At 40.7% G+C, this 15,500-nt stretch overlaps 1 protein-coding gene across 1 annotated transcript in view; it reads right to left on the bottom strand.

Annotated features, from left to right (window-relative positions):
* Positions 1-9,063: 9,063 nt before the first annotated feature.
* The window catches only part of LOC101863141 (DNA damage-regulated autophagy modulator protein 1), a gene marked incomplete in the record, with an annotated part of 18,832 nt that continues 12,395 nt past the window's right edge, over positions 9,064-15,500 (bottom strand). The window contains 2 exon segments of the mRNA XM_035972856.1: positions 9,064-10,762; positions 15,248-15,336. Coding sequence (XP_035828749.1) covers positions 10,556-10,762; positions 15,248-15,336 — 296 coding nt within the window.

Genomic DNA, 15,500 nt, shown 5'->3' with positions numbered 1-15,500 from the left:
AACCAAATGTCATAGACTCTAGAGGAAATGTTCATGCTTTTCAATATGATGGAGGTGTCATGAACACATTGCTATCCTCTGATCCATATCAGCATCGCGAACGGGAAAATGGTACAGTCGTAGAAGATCTGCCTTGAGAATGCAGACTATTGAGATGTAGGAAAATCCTAGCTACAGACATTGTCTATGGACAGTCGTCTCATGCGGCTCACCGACTGAAAGCTGCACCCTGGCGACGTTTTTGAGTTTGTCTTGAAGTGGTCATTTTGTCGGGGAATTTTTTGTTCTGATTCTCTATAGGTCCTAACAGATGGACCATTTTCATCCTCGACATCAAAGGAGGCCTTAAAGACCCTTTAGCATTATTTCCGCACATTGTGCAAAACATGAAATGAGTTGATGGTGAGGAAATGTTCCGTACAAAAAGCTGTCTGCTCTTCACTAATCTTAACCATGATCTCAAGAGGCAAAGTAAACTTGAGAAAAACTATCTGCAAACTTCTGTTGGCCTCTAAGACTACCGTAGATTGCAACATGGCCCAATCGTCGGGACTTTAAGTGGTAGGCCTAATGCGAACTCGTGCGTCATGCTACAAAAATGGGGACATAGCTGAAAACGGGTTCGATTTTTTATGCGCTAGAAATTAGAAAAACTATTCTGTGGATTTATCTAAAATCAAATTACTTTTGACTCTAAAATGTAGTGTACAAATTTGAAACACAAAACTTCAGTGTGAAGGAAAATATTTACCAAGTGAGTTGTTGGATTTTTAAAAAATAAATTTATCACGCTGTATGTAATGTACATGTTATACTGTTTTGCAAGCCCTGGGAGTAAAGGTCTGATTGAGGTCTCCATTTGACACTCACCTGACCTACTGCACTCACATCCATGAGTCCATTCTGGGGCTAACACAGTACAGGGGTAGATATGATGTAATGCCGTTGAAGCACATTGTTTGGTTAACCGATAATGAAAAGTTGAAGAGATATCAGTTGGGGAACGGCAAATTGTACAAGCTATCCACGATTTTTCCATGTTTGTGTTATCTGTATGGACTGTATAAAAAAACCCTCCCCACTTGTGGAAAGTGAATTCATGTCTTTGGGGCATGCCAAACCACAAAAATACAGCACAAACTAAAAAGAAACACAGGCATGTAGTCAGTACCATTTATTATGAAAACATAAAGCATATATATATAAAGACTTGGCACCCAATTTAAGTAGGCATACCCTCCTAGCCTGTTCAAATCATAGGCACAGTACATACATGTACAGACTAGGCAGAGTATACATCATTTGAGAAGCTCTGGGTATGCATCATTTTGTCGCTGGGTAAGTGGCAGTGCCTTTTAGGACACATTGCCATAAGACTCAATACTGAGGTAGGGAGAGGGAGATACATGGGAAGAGGGGGAGTGGGGAAGGGGGGGGGGGGGTTGTTGTTTATAGTCAGCTGAGGCTGTGCTACAAACACATTAGATTTGATTACTAAGTCTAAACTTGAAGACTTATCATCTCGCTCCAGCTAAGCCAGTGAGTCTGTTATATTACTCTACTTATAATATCTAAATAGTCGTTTCTTTGTATGATCTATTGCTGTGCTCTCTAAGGTTGCCTGTCCACCAAAGCAGAAACAACTAAAAATTTTGTTGGTAGGCTGCAGCTCTGTCTTTTCTTTTGTGGCATGCAGGATCAGTCAGACTATACGTCATTTGAGAAGCTCTAGGAGGAACATCAAACCATGAATGGTTGAAAAAAAAATATTGGTAAAAATATGCATTTAAACCAGTGGATGGCGTGTTGACTGCTAATTTTGGGGTGCTGATCATGAATACGACATAAGATTATTTATCAGAACTAAAAATTTGAAATTTTCTTAGCTCTGCCTGGACTATAGCTGATGGACATAACCCAACGCAAATGTCACATACTGCATTTCTTCATCCGACCTGAGTCTTATAGGGAAGAGTGTGTCATTTGGTGGACACATCAAAAAACGGAATTTTCACCAATAGCTCCATTTCAACTACCGACTTCACGAGACACGGACAACTTCTGGACAGATGGTTTCTGGTTTGGTGGACAGTCCGGGCCTATCTAGGGTACAAAAAAACCCAAAACATTAAGTAAGTTCCAATAACTAACACTCCAAAACTCTATTAATATCATATACTAGTAGACCTACATCTTGCCTGTACAGAACTAAACCAACAGAAGGGGAAAAAAACGGTCAGTTAAGCAGCAGTAACAGTTACAAATCCTGACAATCCAAAATTGGGTCAGATTGGATCAGTCTGAAAAGATGACTTCCATGCCAAGTTTAAAAAGTTAAAATTACTACATAAAGCATGGGCACAAAAAGTTTTGTTTCTCGCACATTTGACAGAAACACCCACAGAGTTTTTCTATGAAAGTACATCATGTAGTAAATTCTGACAATCATGGTTTCAACAGTTACCATAGAAAAAGGTGAACCCTTCAACAAACGTTTATAACAATAACAGTAAGACCAGCGACATTCAAAGTCAAACACATTTTCTTTGGTCAGCTGAATGGCACACTGGGACAAAAAGAAGGCTTGACAAAAGCACACCAGTAAATCTAAGAGAGAACTTCCTTCTCCGTATCAGCAAAAAATGAACTCCGATGACCAATTCCTCCTTTATATGGAATTCAAGGACAGGGCCCAGGCAACAAATTAACCATCTACTTCTCACCAGCACTTGGTTTCCAACATCCAAGGACAGACTTTCAATTTGAAACTAAGCTAAGTCTACAACACAGCTGCATACTCCTCTGAGCTGTCCCCCTGGTTTTATGCACCCCGCAAATTTAGCAAAATTTGACAATTTTTTGCATAATTTCTTTTTTTTTCCTTTAACATTCTTTGTTAAAATTAACAGAATCGCATAATTTCACATTTTCAGGCTCAGTTCGCATAATTTCAGAATTTTTCTTACATATAACGACGGAGACAGTCTGAGTTTCTGAGCTCCACAAGAAACACAGTCTTGAGTCAGACCATTGTCATCACATACAATCCTCCCATACAGTCAAACCCCATTATATATATACTGCCTACCTTGGGACGAGCATGAAGTACAGCTGCGCTGGCGGTATAATGGGATAGCACCGATTGACTAGTGCTGGGCTAGTGGTAAAGAATAAAGACAATTAAATGGTGGCAAGTCGTGACTCACAATTGCCACGTGCAGGAGAAAAACAAGAAACAACCAATTAGAACAGGTAGGCCCCTACAGCTTCAGCTGAATTCTACGTCCATTCAGAGTGATCATTTCTGCCGGATCAGAAGCTAGACCCTGTACACCTACACTTAGTTTTTTTCTTTCTTACCCGATTCTCGTCGGTCCACAGGCCGTCACTTAGACTTGAACGTGAGTCCTCACAATATAAAGGCCCCACATGCGCCCAGTTCGCCCACTAGCCTTTTCGTCATCAGGCAGTGATTTGGCGACGCTAAGTATTTTGCCAACAGGCCGAGATTGTGCAGTTTCTTTATGCCACTTTAAAGTTCCATTCCAATTTTTAAAATAAATAATAGTCAAAGCTTAGAAATGATAGCATTTTCATAATCAGTACAAATCAGGAGCAAATCAGCTAAAAATGCTAGAAACAGGTATAATTCGCGGAGAGGTATGTGAGAAAGAAATGATCAAGCAGCCACTGAGTGGGAACTGTGCGCTGTTGTGTGAAGTGAGTACCTCAGGCGCCCGATTCACTGGCCGTACAGTGGGACAAACTTCCACTGGTTTGACAAGGACCATACACTGAAGACAGTTGGCGGACGGCAGTGTAAAGGCTCAAATGCAATGCTTATAGTAGACGTTTCTTTTTGTACATTGGCAAAGCCTGGTGGTAAGCTAGGCAGTATTATGAGGTTTGACTACCCTGGTCATCCCATACGATCAGACCATGGCAATCCCACATAGTCAGACAATGTCAAACCATATAGTCAAACCGTGGTAATTTTTTACAGTCAGACAATGTCGTCCCATTATAATACAGTCAGACCATGGTCATCTTATAAAGTAGACAATGCCATCCCATATATAGTCAGACCATGGTCATCTTATAAAGTAGACAATGCCATCCCATATACAGTCAGACCATGGTCATCTTATAATCTTATAAAGTAGACAATGCCATCCCACAGATAGTCAGACCGTGGTCATCCTAGACAGTAAACAGTGAGAAAATGTCACCCCATCAGAGGGACGAGTGCCACAAACTATCACCGGAGACCTGAGATCACATGTTTTAGTCAGTGTTTTTCAACCCATAGCAACACAATAAGATCATATAACTGCTGAAGATTCGAAGTGTTACAAGAGAGTAACAGATACAAAAAACGAAGGAGGAGAGATAAGTTTTAAAGGATGATAGATGTTTGATAGGAAAGAAGAAGCAAACCACAACAGAGCACCCGTCAACCACCCGCGGGATCACATGACAATCCTGGTCAGTAGATTTTGGTTACATTTCCAAAGGACAAATGCAAATGGAAGAAAATGGAATGGAATGAAATAAAAACAGTAGATTTGTTAGGTAAAATTACAAATTCAAAGTCGAAGAAAATGGAATGCGATTTAAAAGCAGTCTCCTCGCCACCTTCACAAGCAGTCAGAAACAGTAGGAGACATGACATGAATGTACCACACTTTTTTACATTTGTCCAATATTTGCTGCAATAAAAAATAAAGGCTGATCCCAAGCCTGTAGCCTGGTGACACAGTGAAGTGGTAAATTTTAACGCCCCTATCAACACTACATGTACAAAATAATTTTTTGAGAAATACTCAAAGTTTCAAAGAGATCTTCGTACTAGAAGTGTATTCTAAAAGGTGAAGAATACAACCCCGGGGGTACAAAATGACCCAGGGGCGTACAGATAAGATTAAGAGGCGGGGACCTACAAGTTTAACGCCTGTCTCCGAAAGGACCACCTGTAGCCAGGTAAAAAAGTTTTTATAAAATATAATGAGGAGAAGCTGGCCCTGCCACAGGAGCTTGGGTCATGACGGGGCTCAGACTTGCAGCCACTTCCACCATCTCGCAGTTGTAAGTTGAGTAAAGAGAGGCACATCTACACAATAAGGGTCATATAGTGCAGGAAAGAAGCAAGACAGATATATAGAAACAACAGAGGGAAAGAAAAGAGGCAGAACCTACTAGTGGCACCCTCCAACCACCCGATTCCACCATATGACAATGGCAGTTCTCACCAACACATTCGTGAAAGTCAGTAGAGAGTGAATCAGTCATTATCACAAGCAATTTTCAATTATAGAGACATTTTTAAAAAACAACTAACACTAAAAATCAGTTTTAAAAAAGTTGAAGTCAAATCCCCCAGCACACTCAACTCATCACAAAGAGTTGTTTTTCTTTTGTATTGTAAAAAATGGCAGAGTTACAGTTTGGTGACTTTTGAGAAATCAAAGTTCTAAGTTTGGAACTCCATATATTAAAGAAAGAATATATAAAAATTTGCTTGATCATTTTTAGCATAAAACATGGACCCTGCAGGATTTTCTCCCTCTCAGGTGATATGTTGAGCTGTAGTACCATAAACCATGGGGTATGATTCAAAATCTTTTAAAATTCTGCCATGTCTCAGGGGGAAAATGTTCTATACCCCATACGACACAATTTACTAGGCTGGTAAAAGAATGAATCAGAGTTCTTCAACTACAAACATCCCAGAAAACATAACTCAAACACACAGTTATTATCTCGTTAAAATTTTCAGTCAAATTTTTCAAAAAGAAAAGTCATGACCTTAGTCGTACTGAACCCATCAACTTTAAAAAATATTTTAAAAAGTAGGCCTACCTCTACAGAGTAAACTTATAAGTGATCAGAACTTTTTAGAACATGACAAACATGCATCAACATAATTTTGATACAGATATATATAGCAGTGCTCTTTGCCGCTACTAGAAAATGCTGCATTAAATCATCAAGTACCGGTATTCAGAAAGATTCACAGACAGTGTAAAGTACAACAAATCATTATCTGACAATGACTGAAAGTGACTGACTGAGTACAGACCATTTGTGCGCTGGTTTGATCAAGTAAAAAGAAGCACATTGTACATAATAATGGTCATTTGGAACTAGGAAAGAGTCGGAAAGACGGACAGAACAAAGAGAGACAGAAAAGAAGTAGGATCTACCAATGGCACTATCCAAACACCCAGTCTTGTAAGTATTCTTCTGTAACTTGAGTAAGACTCCATAAAGCAGAAAAAATGTCATTGTCTTGAGCTGAAGCTTTTTTACCAAATTTTTTTTTTAAGATAAAAAGCACGGAAGACAGAACAAACATGTGTCTGCACAGACTCCACAGTTGTCCACACAGTCGTACACACAGTTGTACACACTACACAGTTGTCCACACTACACAGTTGTACACACTACACAGTTGTACACACTACACAGTTGTACACACAGTTGTACACACTACACAGTTGTACACACAGTTGTACACACTACACAGTTGTACACACTACACAGTTGTACACACAGTTGTACACATTACACAGTTGTACACACAGTTGTACACACTACACAGTTGTCCACACAGTTGTACACACAGTTGTACACACTACACAGTTGTACACACTACACAGTTGAACACACTACACAGTTGAACACACATTTGTACACACAGTTGTACACACAGTTGTACACACTACACAGTTGTACACACTACACAGTTGAACACACAGTTGTACACACAGTTGAACACACAGTTGTACACACTACACAGTTGAACACACAGTTGAACACACAGTTATACACACTACACAGTTGAACACACAGTTGTACACACAGTTGTACACACAGTTGTACACACAGTTGTACACACATGGAACAATCAACTTGTGGAATCATGTGAACTTACAGTACACAATCCATAGAATAGACAATGTTCAGCAACATCAACATCAACAACAACGTCACCAACTACGACAAAAGCAGCGACATCATAAACATCAACTACTCATCTTAGGTCACAGCTGACCCTAAGTGTCCTGTCCAGAACAAGGTCATGAAGAGCAGCCCAATTCTTGGCAATGTAATGATAAATGACACCAATTCTTAGCAATATAATGATAAATGACACCAATCTCAGCAATATAATGATAAATGACACCAATCTCTGAAATATATGGTCACTTTTAAGCACAAGGGGGCTATCCCGAAAAACGATGTTTCGAGAAAATCGAAGGTAAAATTTTTGGATCCTTATTCAGTTTCTTTAGAAGACAAGGAGAGTCTTCTCTATAACCAAACAAATATACACACCAGTGAAACCAAACTTCTCCAATAGGTAGGGCAATTCTGGAAACCCCCGAAATCTGGGTTAGCCCGCTTGTCCTTAAAAGTGACCATATGACAAATGAAATCAATCTCTGCAATATGATATATGACAAATGAAATCAATCTAATCTATGGAACAATACATCACAACATCACAACAAATATATAAGTAATCAGAAACTAAAACCATCAACAGTTTACAATTGTCACATACATGAAAATCACAGAAGTTATTGGAGAGAATATTATACCTGTATGTACATAGAATGATGAGAATCAGGAAACACAAAGTAAAGCTCAGGCTGCTACTGGTAAAAATTTGCGAAGTAAACATAGAACTACATGTCAGTTGTTTTTAAAAATAAAAAATATTACACAACCCGCATCATTGAGTGTTCTAAACAGCTCATGAAAGCCTTTGGAAGAACAATAACACAAAATTTTTCAAAAACCAAAAAGTATTGAGGAATGGAGGAAGAGTGTCCACATTTGCTGAATCATGGATATTGTCTGTGTAGCCATCGTGTTGATGCCAATAAAAAGTACCAACAAAAAAAACATGCTGCGTTACGGACACGATACAACACTCAAAATGGTAATGACAGGCCTAGAGTCACTACTGCGGCCCAGGATCGTTATATCCGTGTGCACTACCTTCGAGATCGAACCACAACAGCAAGGTCTACAGCTGCTCAAATCCCTAGACAAGGGAGAAATTCTGACCAGACAGTCCCCAATCATCTCAGGGAGGCAGGACCATTTGCTCGAAGACCACATGGCAGAACGTCTCCAGTGGTGCCAGCACAGAGTGACGGGTGACAGGTACAGGGATGAGATCCTGCAGCCTCATCTTGTTCCATACCTGAAGGCTAATGCTGGCATTTTCCAACAGGACAAGGCTCATCCACATGTCGCACGGGTATGTGAGGACTTCCTGTGTGCCAACAACATTCCGACTCTACCATGGATTTGTCTCCAATTGAACACTTATGGGACGAGTTGGATCGACGGGTGAGACAGAGGAATCCGCCACCTCAGACACTCCCAGAGCTCCTTGTGACACTCCAGCATGAGTGGGAGACCACCCCGCAACATGTTATTGAAAACCTGATTGCATCCATGGGTTCTCGAGGCCGAGAAGCGAACAACGCAAATGATGCTCATTCCAGTTACTGACTCTTCGTATACCCCATTCTGTGAACAAGCTTGTGTAGGACATTTGGTTTGTTCACCAGGACTAACGTTTTGAACATGAGTAAAGTTATCATCTGCAAGAACATTGCTTTATTTTGTTCTTTTTATTATGTTCGCTTTAGTAAAAGTTTCAGTGGTAAAAGTGAGTAAAAAAAATACTTGTCAAAATTAAATTCATCAAACTGACAAAAGTATCACCCTAACAACCTATCAATATTTGTTTTATTTGTTAGAGTAATGAGAAGAATACTATAATACTATACAATTAACTAATACTATATATAGATCTAAACTTATTTTTACAAGATAAAAATTATTTTAAAAATATTACAAATAAGAATATTCGCTAACATAATTTATGTAATAAGTGTAGTAGAAAAAAGATAGAGAGACGGACAGACGGAAACAAACGAGGGCAAGAAAAGAAGTAGGAGGTATTAGTGGCCCCTTCCAACCACCCGCCATCATTCCGTGTCCTCAGTAACCAGATAAAATTTGTGTCGCCTTCAATCAACATTTTTCGGTAAAATTCACACAGATATAAATATGTTTTTCAATGGACATGAAAGATGTTTAGCCACACCAAAAAATTTGATAAAAATTGCCCAACACACGGATAATCGCCTGTTTCTTCAAGTTCATTACTTTGACGAGTCCCTGAATTCACCACGCTGCCTCACATTTGTTTGTGACCACCGCCCCCTCCCCCAATCCCTGTTAATGACAACATAGACAGTATAGTTCAAACTGACTCGTGATGAAGATTGTGCAAGTTGTGACCTGTAAAACTGACGACACAGTTCTGTGTCCCTTGTAAAATGACAGAATTCCTCTGCCCATCCTCCCCTCCCATACAATGAGTTGTGAGCAGGTCTGTGGAACCACATGCAGTTGTATGCTAAGCCTAGCCAGCCTAGGCCCTACCCTGCAATGCAACTTGTTCTGCAAACATTAGACCAAAGTCATTTACACAGGCGAGCGTTTGAACGAATTGGCCTTTTTACACAGAGTGAGCTTCGACAGAGCCCAGTGTACTTTGCATGAACCCTTCAATTTACAACATTATCCATGGTCTAAAGCACTTTAGGTAGGCCACCTAAAAAAATAGAACTCCACTTGCTTGAAACTGAACTAGACTTACAAAATACATGTATACTGTGGCACTGCAGCAGCTTAGTTTTCAAAGACAGTCGTTGATGCATTTGGTATTGCAACAAAAAGAAGACCATGACTGTTGTGGAACCAAACCTGACCCTGTTGTTTAGGAATTGTATCAACGGAATCAACGGCTAATATAAGCAAGCACTTTGGGGTACCAAATGATCTTTCCCCTTATACCGTGTCAAGCAAGACACTTTCACAACAGATGTCCCTTTTGTTACCGTAAAAAATTTTTAAATTCTTACTTTTGCCACATCTATTTTATTAAAAACACTATTAAAGGACCTTAAAAGTTGGGCCCGAGAACTTTGTCATGAGCGAGTTTCACTGTACCATGGATGTTGGCAAAATTTGCCGTTCCTGATTGCTTCAGATGTTACATATACATCGTACTAATTCTTCTGTACCAAGATTCATTCACAAGCCCAACGCGGATTTGTATCTGGAAATTTAAAAATGTGCATATTCTGGTTTTAAAATTTTCTAGTATTCCTTTAGGCCTACTACTAGGCTTACAAGTGATTGATAAACACAGGTGTTGTCTTGCAGAAGAAAGCGTGCTCTTGCAAAATGTAAACACAAAAAATCGACTTTTAAAAAAGGCAGCAAATTGCACATTCAAACATAGATCTGCAAGTTGTTTGCAAAGATGAGGATGTTAGGGAAAATGGGGATGAGGAACGTGACGCTATTGAAGACCTAGGGTTGGAATATGTCATGAGTTGACCAGCACAAGACCGCAAGGACACTGATGAGACTGCTCGCTGTCCTGGATCATGAGCTTTGCTGATGGTAAGAATGTACACCCCCCGGCAGTGTAGGGGTTACACTGACAAAACTGTCCACATCATGCCAACAGTTTTGTCCTTTCATCAGCCTGGTCCAGCACCCGCACTTCCTCATGCAGAATCTCGTCCAGGTGTTGAACCAGGGGCCGCGTGTGAACCTCCAGGTCAAACTTGTTGAACTCTCTCACATAGGTAAAGAAGAAAAAGAGAAAGGTCATGGCTGTGACCCACTCTCCGGCCGTGCTCACCACATGAGCCGAGTAACCCTGAGGAGCACACAAAAATCTGGGGTAAGAACTTAGTTCACTTATGTGAAGCAACACAACAAAATGAGTCACAAATCGCATTTCCACAATAGAAATGGTCGCTTTTAATGACAAGCGGGCTAATCCAGATTTTGAGGGTTTCCAGAAATCTTGGCCTACGCTTGAAGAGGGCATTTCCCTACTTATAGGAGAAGTTCGGTTTCAGTGGTGTGTAATTTGTTTAGTTGTAGAGAAAACGTCTCCTTGTCTTTAAAAGAAACTGACCAAGGGGCAAAAAGTTTATCTTCGAGTTTCTCAAAACAGCATTTTCGGGATAGCCCCCTTGTGCTTAAAAGCGACCAAATGACACAATGGGTATCTTGTCCTTCTTCTTTGTATTCCCCAGCTAGATGTCAATCCACTGCTGGTTCTTCAACTTGAAGAGAAACTGGTTTTTACATATGTGCCCGTTTTTCCTACTTTGATGAGCCCCCCCCTTGCCTTCAGGCTGACAAACTCTGGTTTACCCGCTAGAGAATTTTCAGTTTTGGAAGGAATTAATTTTGAATTTTGCAGGGGTAGTGGCCAAAGCCAATTGATTTTAAGACCACCAAAGAATCTTTAACTCAAGCAACTTGCACACAGGACCTCCGAGAATTTTTTGCCCTTATCTGAGGTCAGGTGTTCAATCTTACCTTCCTTATGATCAGTGGTGTTGCTGAAAGACAGTGGTAAGAAGGATGCGGGAGTAGCAGCAGAAAGTCAGGAGTAAAGGAGAGAGCAGCTCAGAGAATGTCGAAGGTCGGGATGGGGATGGAAAGTGGAGATTAAAGCAGATGGCAGAAAAGGACTAGAGAACAGGAAATAAGGTGAGAGGAGAACATTTTAGAGATCCCCGGAACTTTTGAATGAGAGGCGAACACCCTACCTCTAGACCACAAGAGCTCCCTCAGGATTGGTATCAAATTAAAGATCTGTTCAAACCCTACGAATACAGTAGAATCTTTCCAAACAACCACCTGTACAGATGGCCACTTTCCATTTCCCCCCTTGCATTTTTTCTAGAAAATAGCACTGCCTAAAACGATCATCTGTCCAACGTGATCGTGGCTATCATCAACCAACAGACTGAAATACAGTCAAACCTGCCCTGACGGCCACCTCTATAAGACGGCCACCTGTACAAACGGCCACTTTCCATTTCCCCCCTAGCGTTTTTTCTATTTAATTTAACTGTGTAAAACGGGCACCTGTACAACGCAGCCGCGGCCACCTTATTTTAACACACAACCTCTATCATACTGAGCAATAACACCCGTTTTAGTTGGCCACCTTAGAGACTCCATTACGTTTTGTTATAAATTGTGCATTGGCCCCTAGCGTTGTGGGCGAGCCGTCATAATTCAATACCCTGTTGTTGTTAGGTAGTCCCTCCAACCGATCATGTTGCATAGGCCCCTCCCACTGTTGACCAATAGGTACCAATTTACCCGCCCAGAACTTATACACAAATCATAAGTGAGATGAGAGGTCACTGTTTACCCAGTCTGTAACAAAGTAACAAAGGACGTCAACATGAACTTGTGACAGAAGCGTCGCTCGTTCTCCGAGTGGTGGCGACCTTTGGGTTTGTTTTAACAAGGCTCTCGGTCTTCCTCGTCTGATACATTTAGTTTTATTGTCACCCTTGCGCAAAATCAGCGACAAAATAAAAATTACAAACAAAATACAAACCAACAACAACAACAACAACAACAACAACAACAGCGAAAACAATGTGGCTACTTTCGATTGGGGCCTCAGATGGGAATGGTTGTTTTCTTCATCTTGATTAGTCCTGCCTAAGACGGCCATCTGTCTTATAAGGCCATTTTTCTCCTTGACAATGGGTGGCCGTCTTACACAGGTTTGACTGTACCTGTCCAAGATGGCCACGCTTATCTCTCATTGCCCAATGCTTTGCCATCAATTATTCATCAGCTTCAGACTATTGTTTTAGTTTTAGTTTTAGTAAGAGTTTTACGGCACTTGCAACACAATAAGGTCATATAAGTGCCGAAGATTAGAGGTGTTACAAGAGAGTAACAAACACAAAAAAGAAGGAGGGGAGATAAAGAAGATAGAGATTTTTTATAGGAAAGAAGGAGCAAACCAGATCAGAGCACTCGCCAACCACCCACTGACTATTGTTGGCCTGTCCTGTGAAGGAACCAATGGCTAACCAGTATGTTGTACAAAACGAAGTTTCTGGTCCCTTCCACTATTTACCAAAGTCCACCAGTCGGTAACATTTTAATGGGTTTAATCGCAGTCCTAAGCCTGTGACTGCCTTCTGTAGGCTGTAGGGACCTCAGACAGGAAATTGCTGTCAGCTGATGTCATGATTGAGTAATCTACTTCACATAGATTTATCGTTCTTGCCTTGTGCACACCAGGAATAGGTTGTTGTGACTGAGTGGTATACCTTGTATCATGTTGTATTATGTATGTGATGGTCTTGATGATTCCTTCCTTCTAGAAGCACTTGGGAGAAGAGGCAAATTGTTTATCACAAATTTTTGGCTACAATAAAATTTGTCCTTGGCAATTGATTTTGACATCAGATGACTTAGATTTATGTACAAAGGTTTGTTTTCTTCATTTTGACCAGTCCTGTCTATGACTACCACTGTTCTCCTCGATAATAGGTGGCCAACTTAGACAATTCCGACTGTAGTAGAAAACAGTATCAGTCTGGCTGCTTTGATTCCAAAGTTATAGTAACTAGAAGTTGGGAGAGGGAAAAACACAGAGTTGTGAGAAAATCGACCCTCCGTTTCTCGAAACAGCAAAGCGTAATAGGTGATTCATCTTATCATGCTTCTACACAAAAACTGTGGTGGACTTAAGAGTCAAGTGTGTTTAACTCAACAATGGGCTTAACAAAACTTCTTATCAAAGAAGAAGCCAGGCAATGTCACAGTGGACGGAGGAGCTAACCTCATTGCAGGTGGTAGAATTAACCCTTTCCTGTTCATATCCTTCGTCAACAAAGCCTCCCCCCCCCCTCCCGTTTACTTCACTTCCTCAGCACTAAACAACCTCTTGATGTTCACATTCTTTTTCATTTAGTGGATGTAAAGGTAAATTCTGACCACTAAAGCGAGCTTTGACTTTTAACTCACAGCAAATAAAGATGTGGTCTTTCAAAACTTAATAAGTCGGTTTTTCAAACTTTTGTGAAAATCTGTCTCATTTTCTGGATGAGGAGCCCATACTCTACACAATAAGCGAGGCACAAAAACTGGTTCTGACATTTTGCTCCAACAAATGAAGATGTGGTTTTCCAAAACTGGGCAAGTTGGGATTTCAGATTTGGGTGAAAACCTGTCTCATTGGCAGAAGCTCAACCAAACTCTACATAATATGCAACACACTAAATGAGTTCAGTTGGTACTAAATGTGGGCCCAAACATTACGTGGTTTTCCAAAACTGTAAATTATTCTGCTATGACATCTCAGAACCCATTGAGACAGTCGGAGCACGCAGAATGGGACAAAAATTTTGGGAAACCCCACATTTTTTCTTGTGTAATAATGTATTACCAAAATAGGTTAAAAAGCAAACTATTTTCTACAGGAAAATAAGACTGAACCTTAATGTCAGTGGTCTATCTGATCTTTGCCATAACCACTTTGCTAACTGCTGAAGAAATCTTTCGTGACCAACAAGCAGCATGTTAAGCCAGGTTGAATTCTTGAGCAACATTTTTTCCAGGATAGAATAGGAAAGGGTTATCAACAAGTTATCAAATTCCACGGCCCTCATAGGTCTCTACACTCAACCGGCTCCTTCAAGAGGTCGCCACCACTTCCGGATAACAACGTCCCAGTTACTGACCCCATCACATTTCTCTACCATCTGTTCATCAACAGGTCACAGCCAAAACATATTCATTTTAGTTTTAGTAAGTGTTTTACGGCACTTGTTACACAATAAGGTCAAAAGTGCCAAAGGTTAGAGGTGTTACCAGAGAGTAACAAACATAAAAAAGGAGGAGAGATACGGATGATAGATGTTTGACAGGAAAGAAGAAGCAAACCACACCAGAGCACCCACCAACCACCCACGCCAAAACATGTGAGGTGTAATAAACACAAAGAAAGACTGAAGTAGGGCACCTACCAACCACCCACTGAGCTGTACAGTTTACTTTGGAAGAAGGAGAAGCACAACAAGTAGATCTGCCACCCACCAAAACACATAAGGGTAATTTTTAAGGTCTTGTAATCTGATCATGGTTCACATAAATAAGTGTGTTGACCAAATAGGAATGTTTTAGTTTTAGTAGAGGTTTTAGGGCGCTCGCAACTGCATAAGGTCATATGAGCGCCAGAAGATTAGAGGTGGTACAAGAGAGTAACACACATAAAAAAGAAGAAGGGGAGATAAGGACGACGGATGTTTGATAGGAATGAAGGAGCAAACCACACCAGAGCACCCACCCACCGCCCACGAGCACTTACAGGGTCACTGGGCGCCCACTTGAATTTGCTCTTGTCAGGGTGTTCTGTTGAGTCCCACTTGTGTAGAGCAAAGCCCGCCGCCACGATAGCTAGAGGGGATTACATTAAGGAAACAACACCACCGAGATAAAAGGATGAGTCTGTGGAATTTGAGTTGGACTACAGAGAAGCATACCGACATGTTAACTACGGAGCTGGTAAAAAACAAAACAATTAACTATGAGAGAGAGAGAGAGAGAGAGAGAGAGAGAGA

This window comes from Aplysia californica, unplaced genomic scaffold (assembly GCF_000002075.1).
Source record: "Aplysia californica isolate F4 #8 unplaced genomic scaffold, AplCal3.0 scaffold00877, whole genome shotgun sequence".
NCBI lineage: Eukaryota > Metazoa > Mollusca > Gastropoda > Aplysiida > Aplysiidae > Aplysia > Aplysia californica.
Note: the sequence above shows the minus strand (reverse complement) of the source record. Positions and strands in the feature narration are given on the sequence as shown.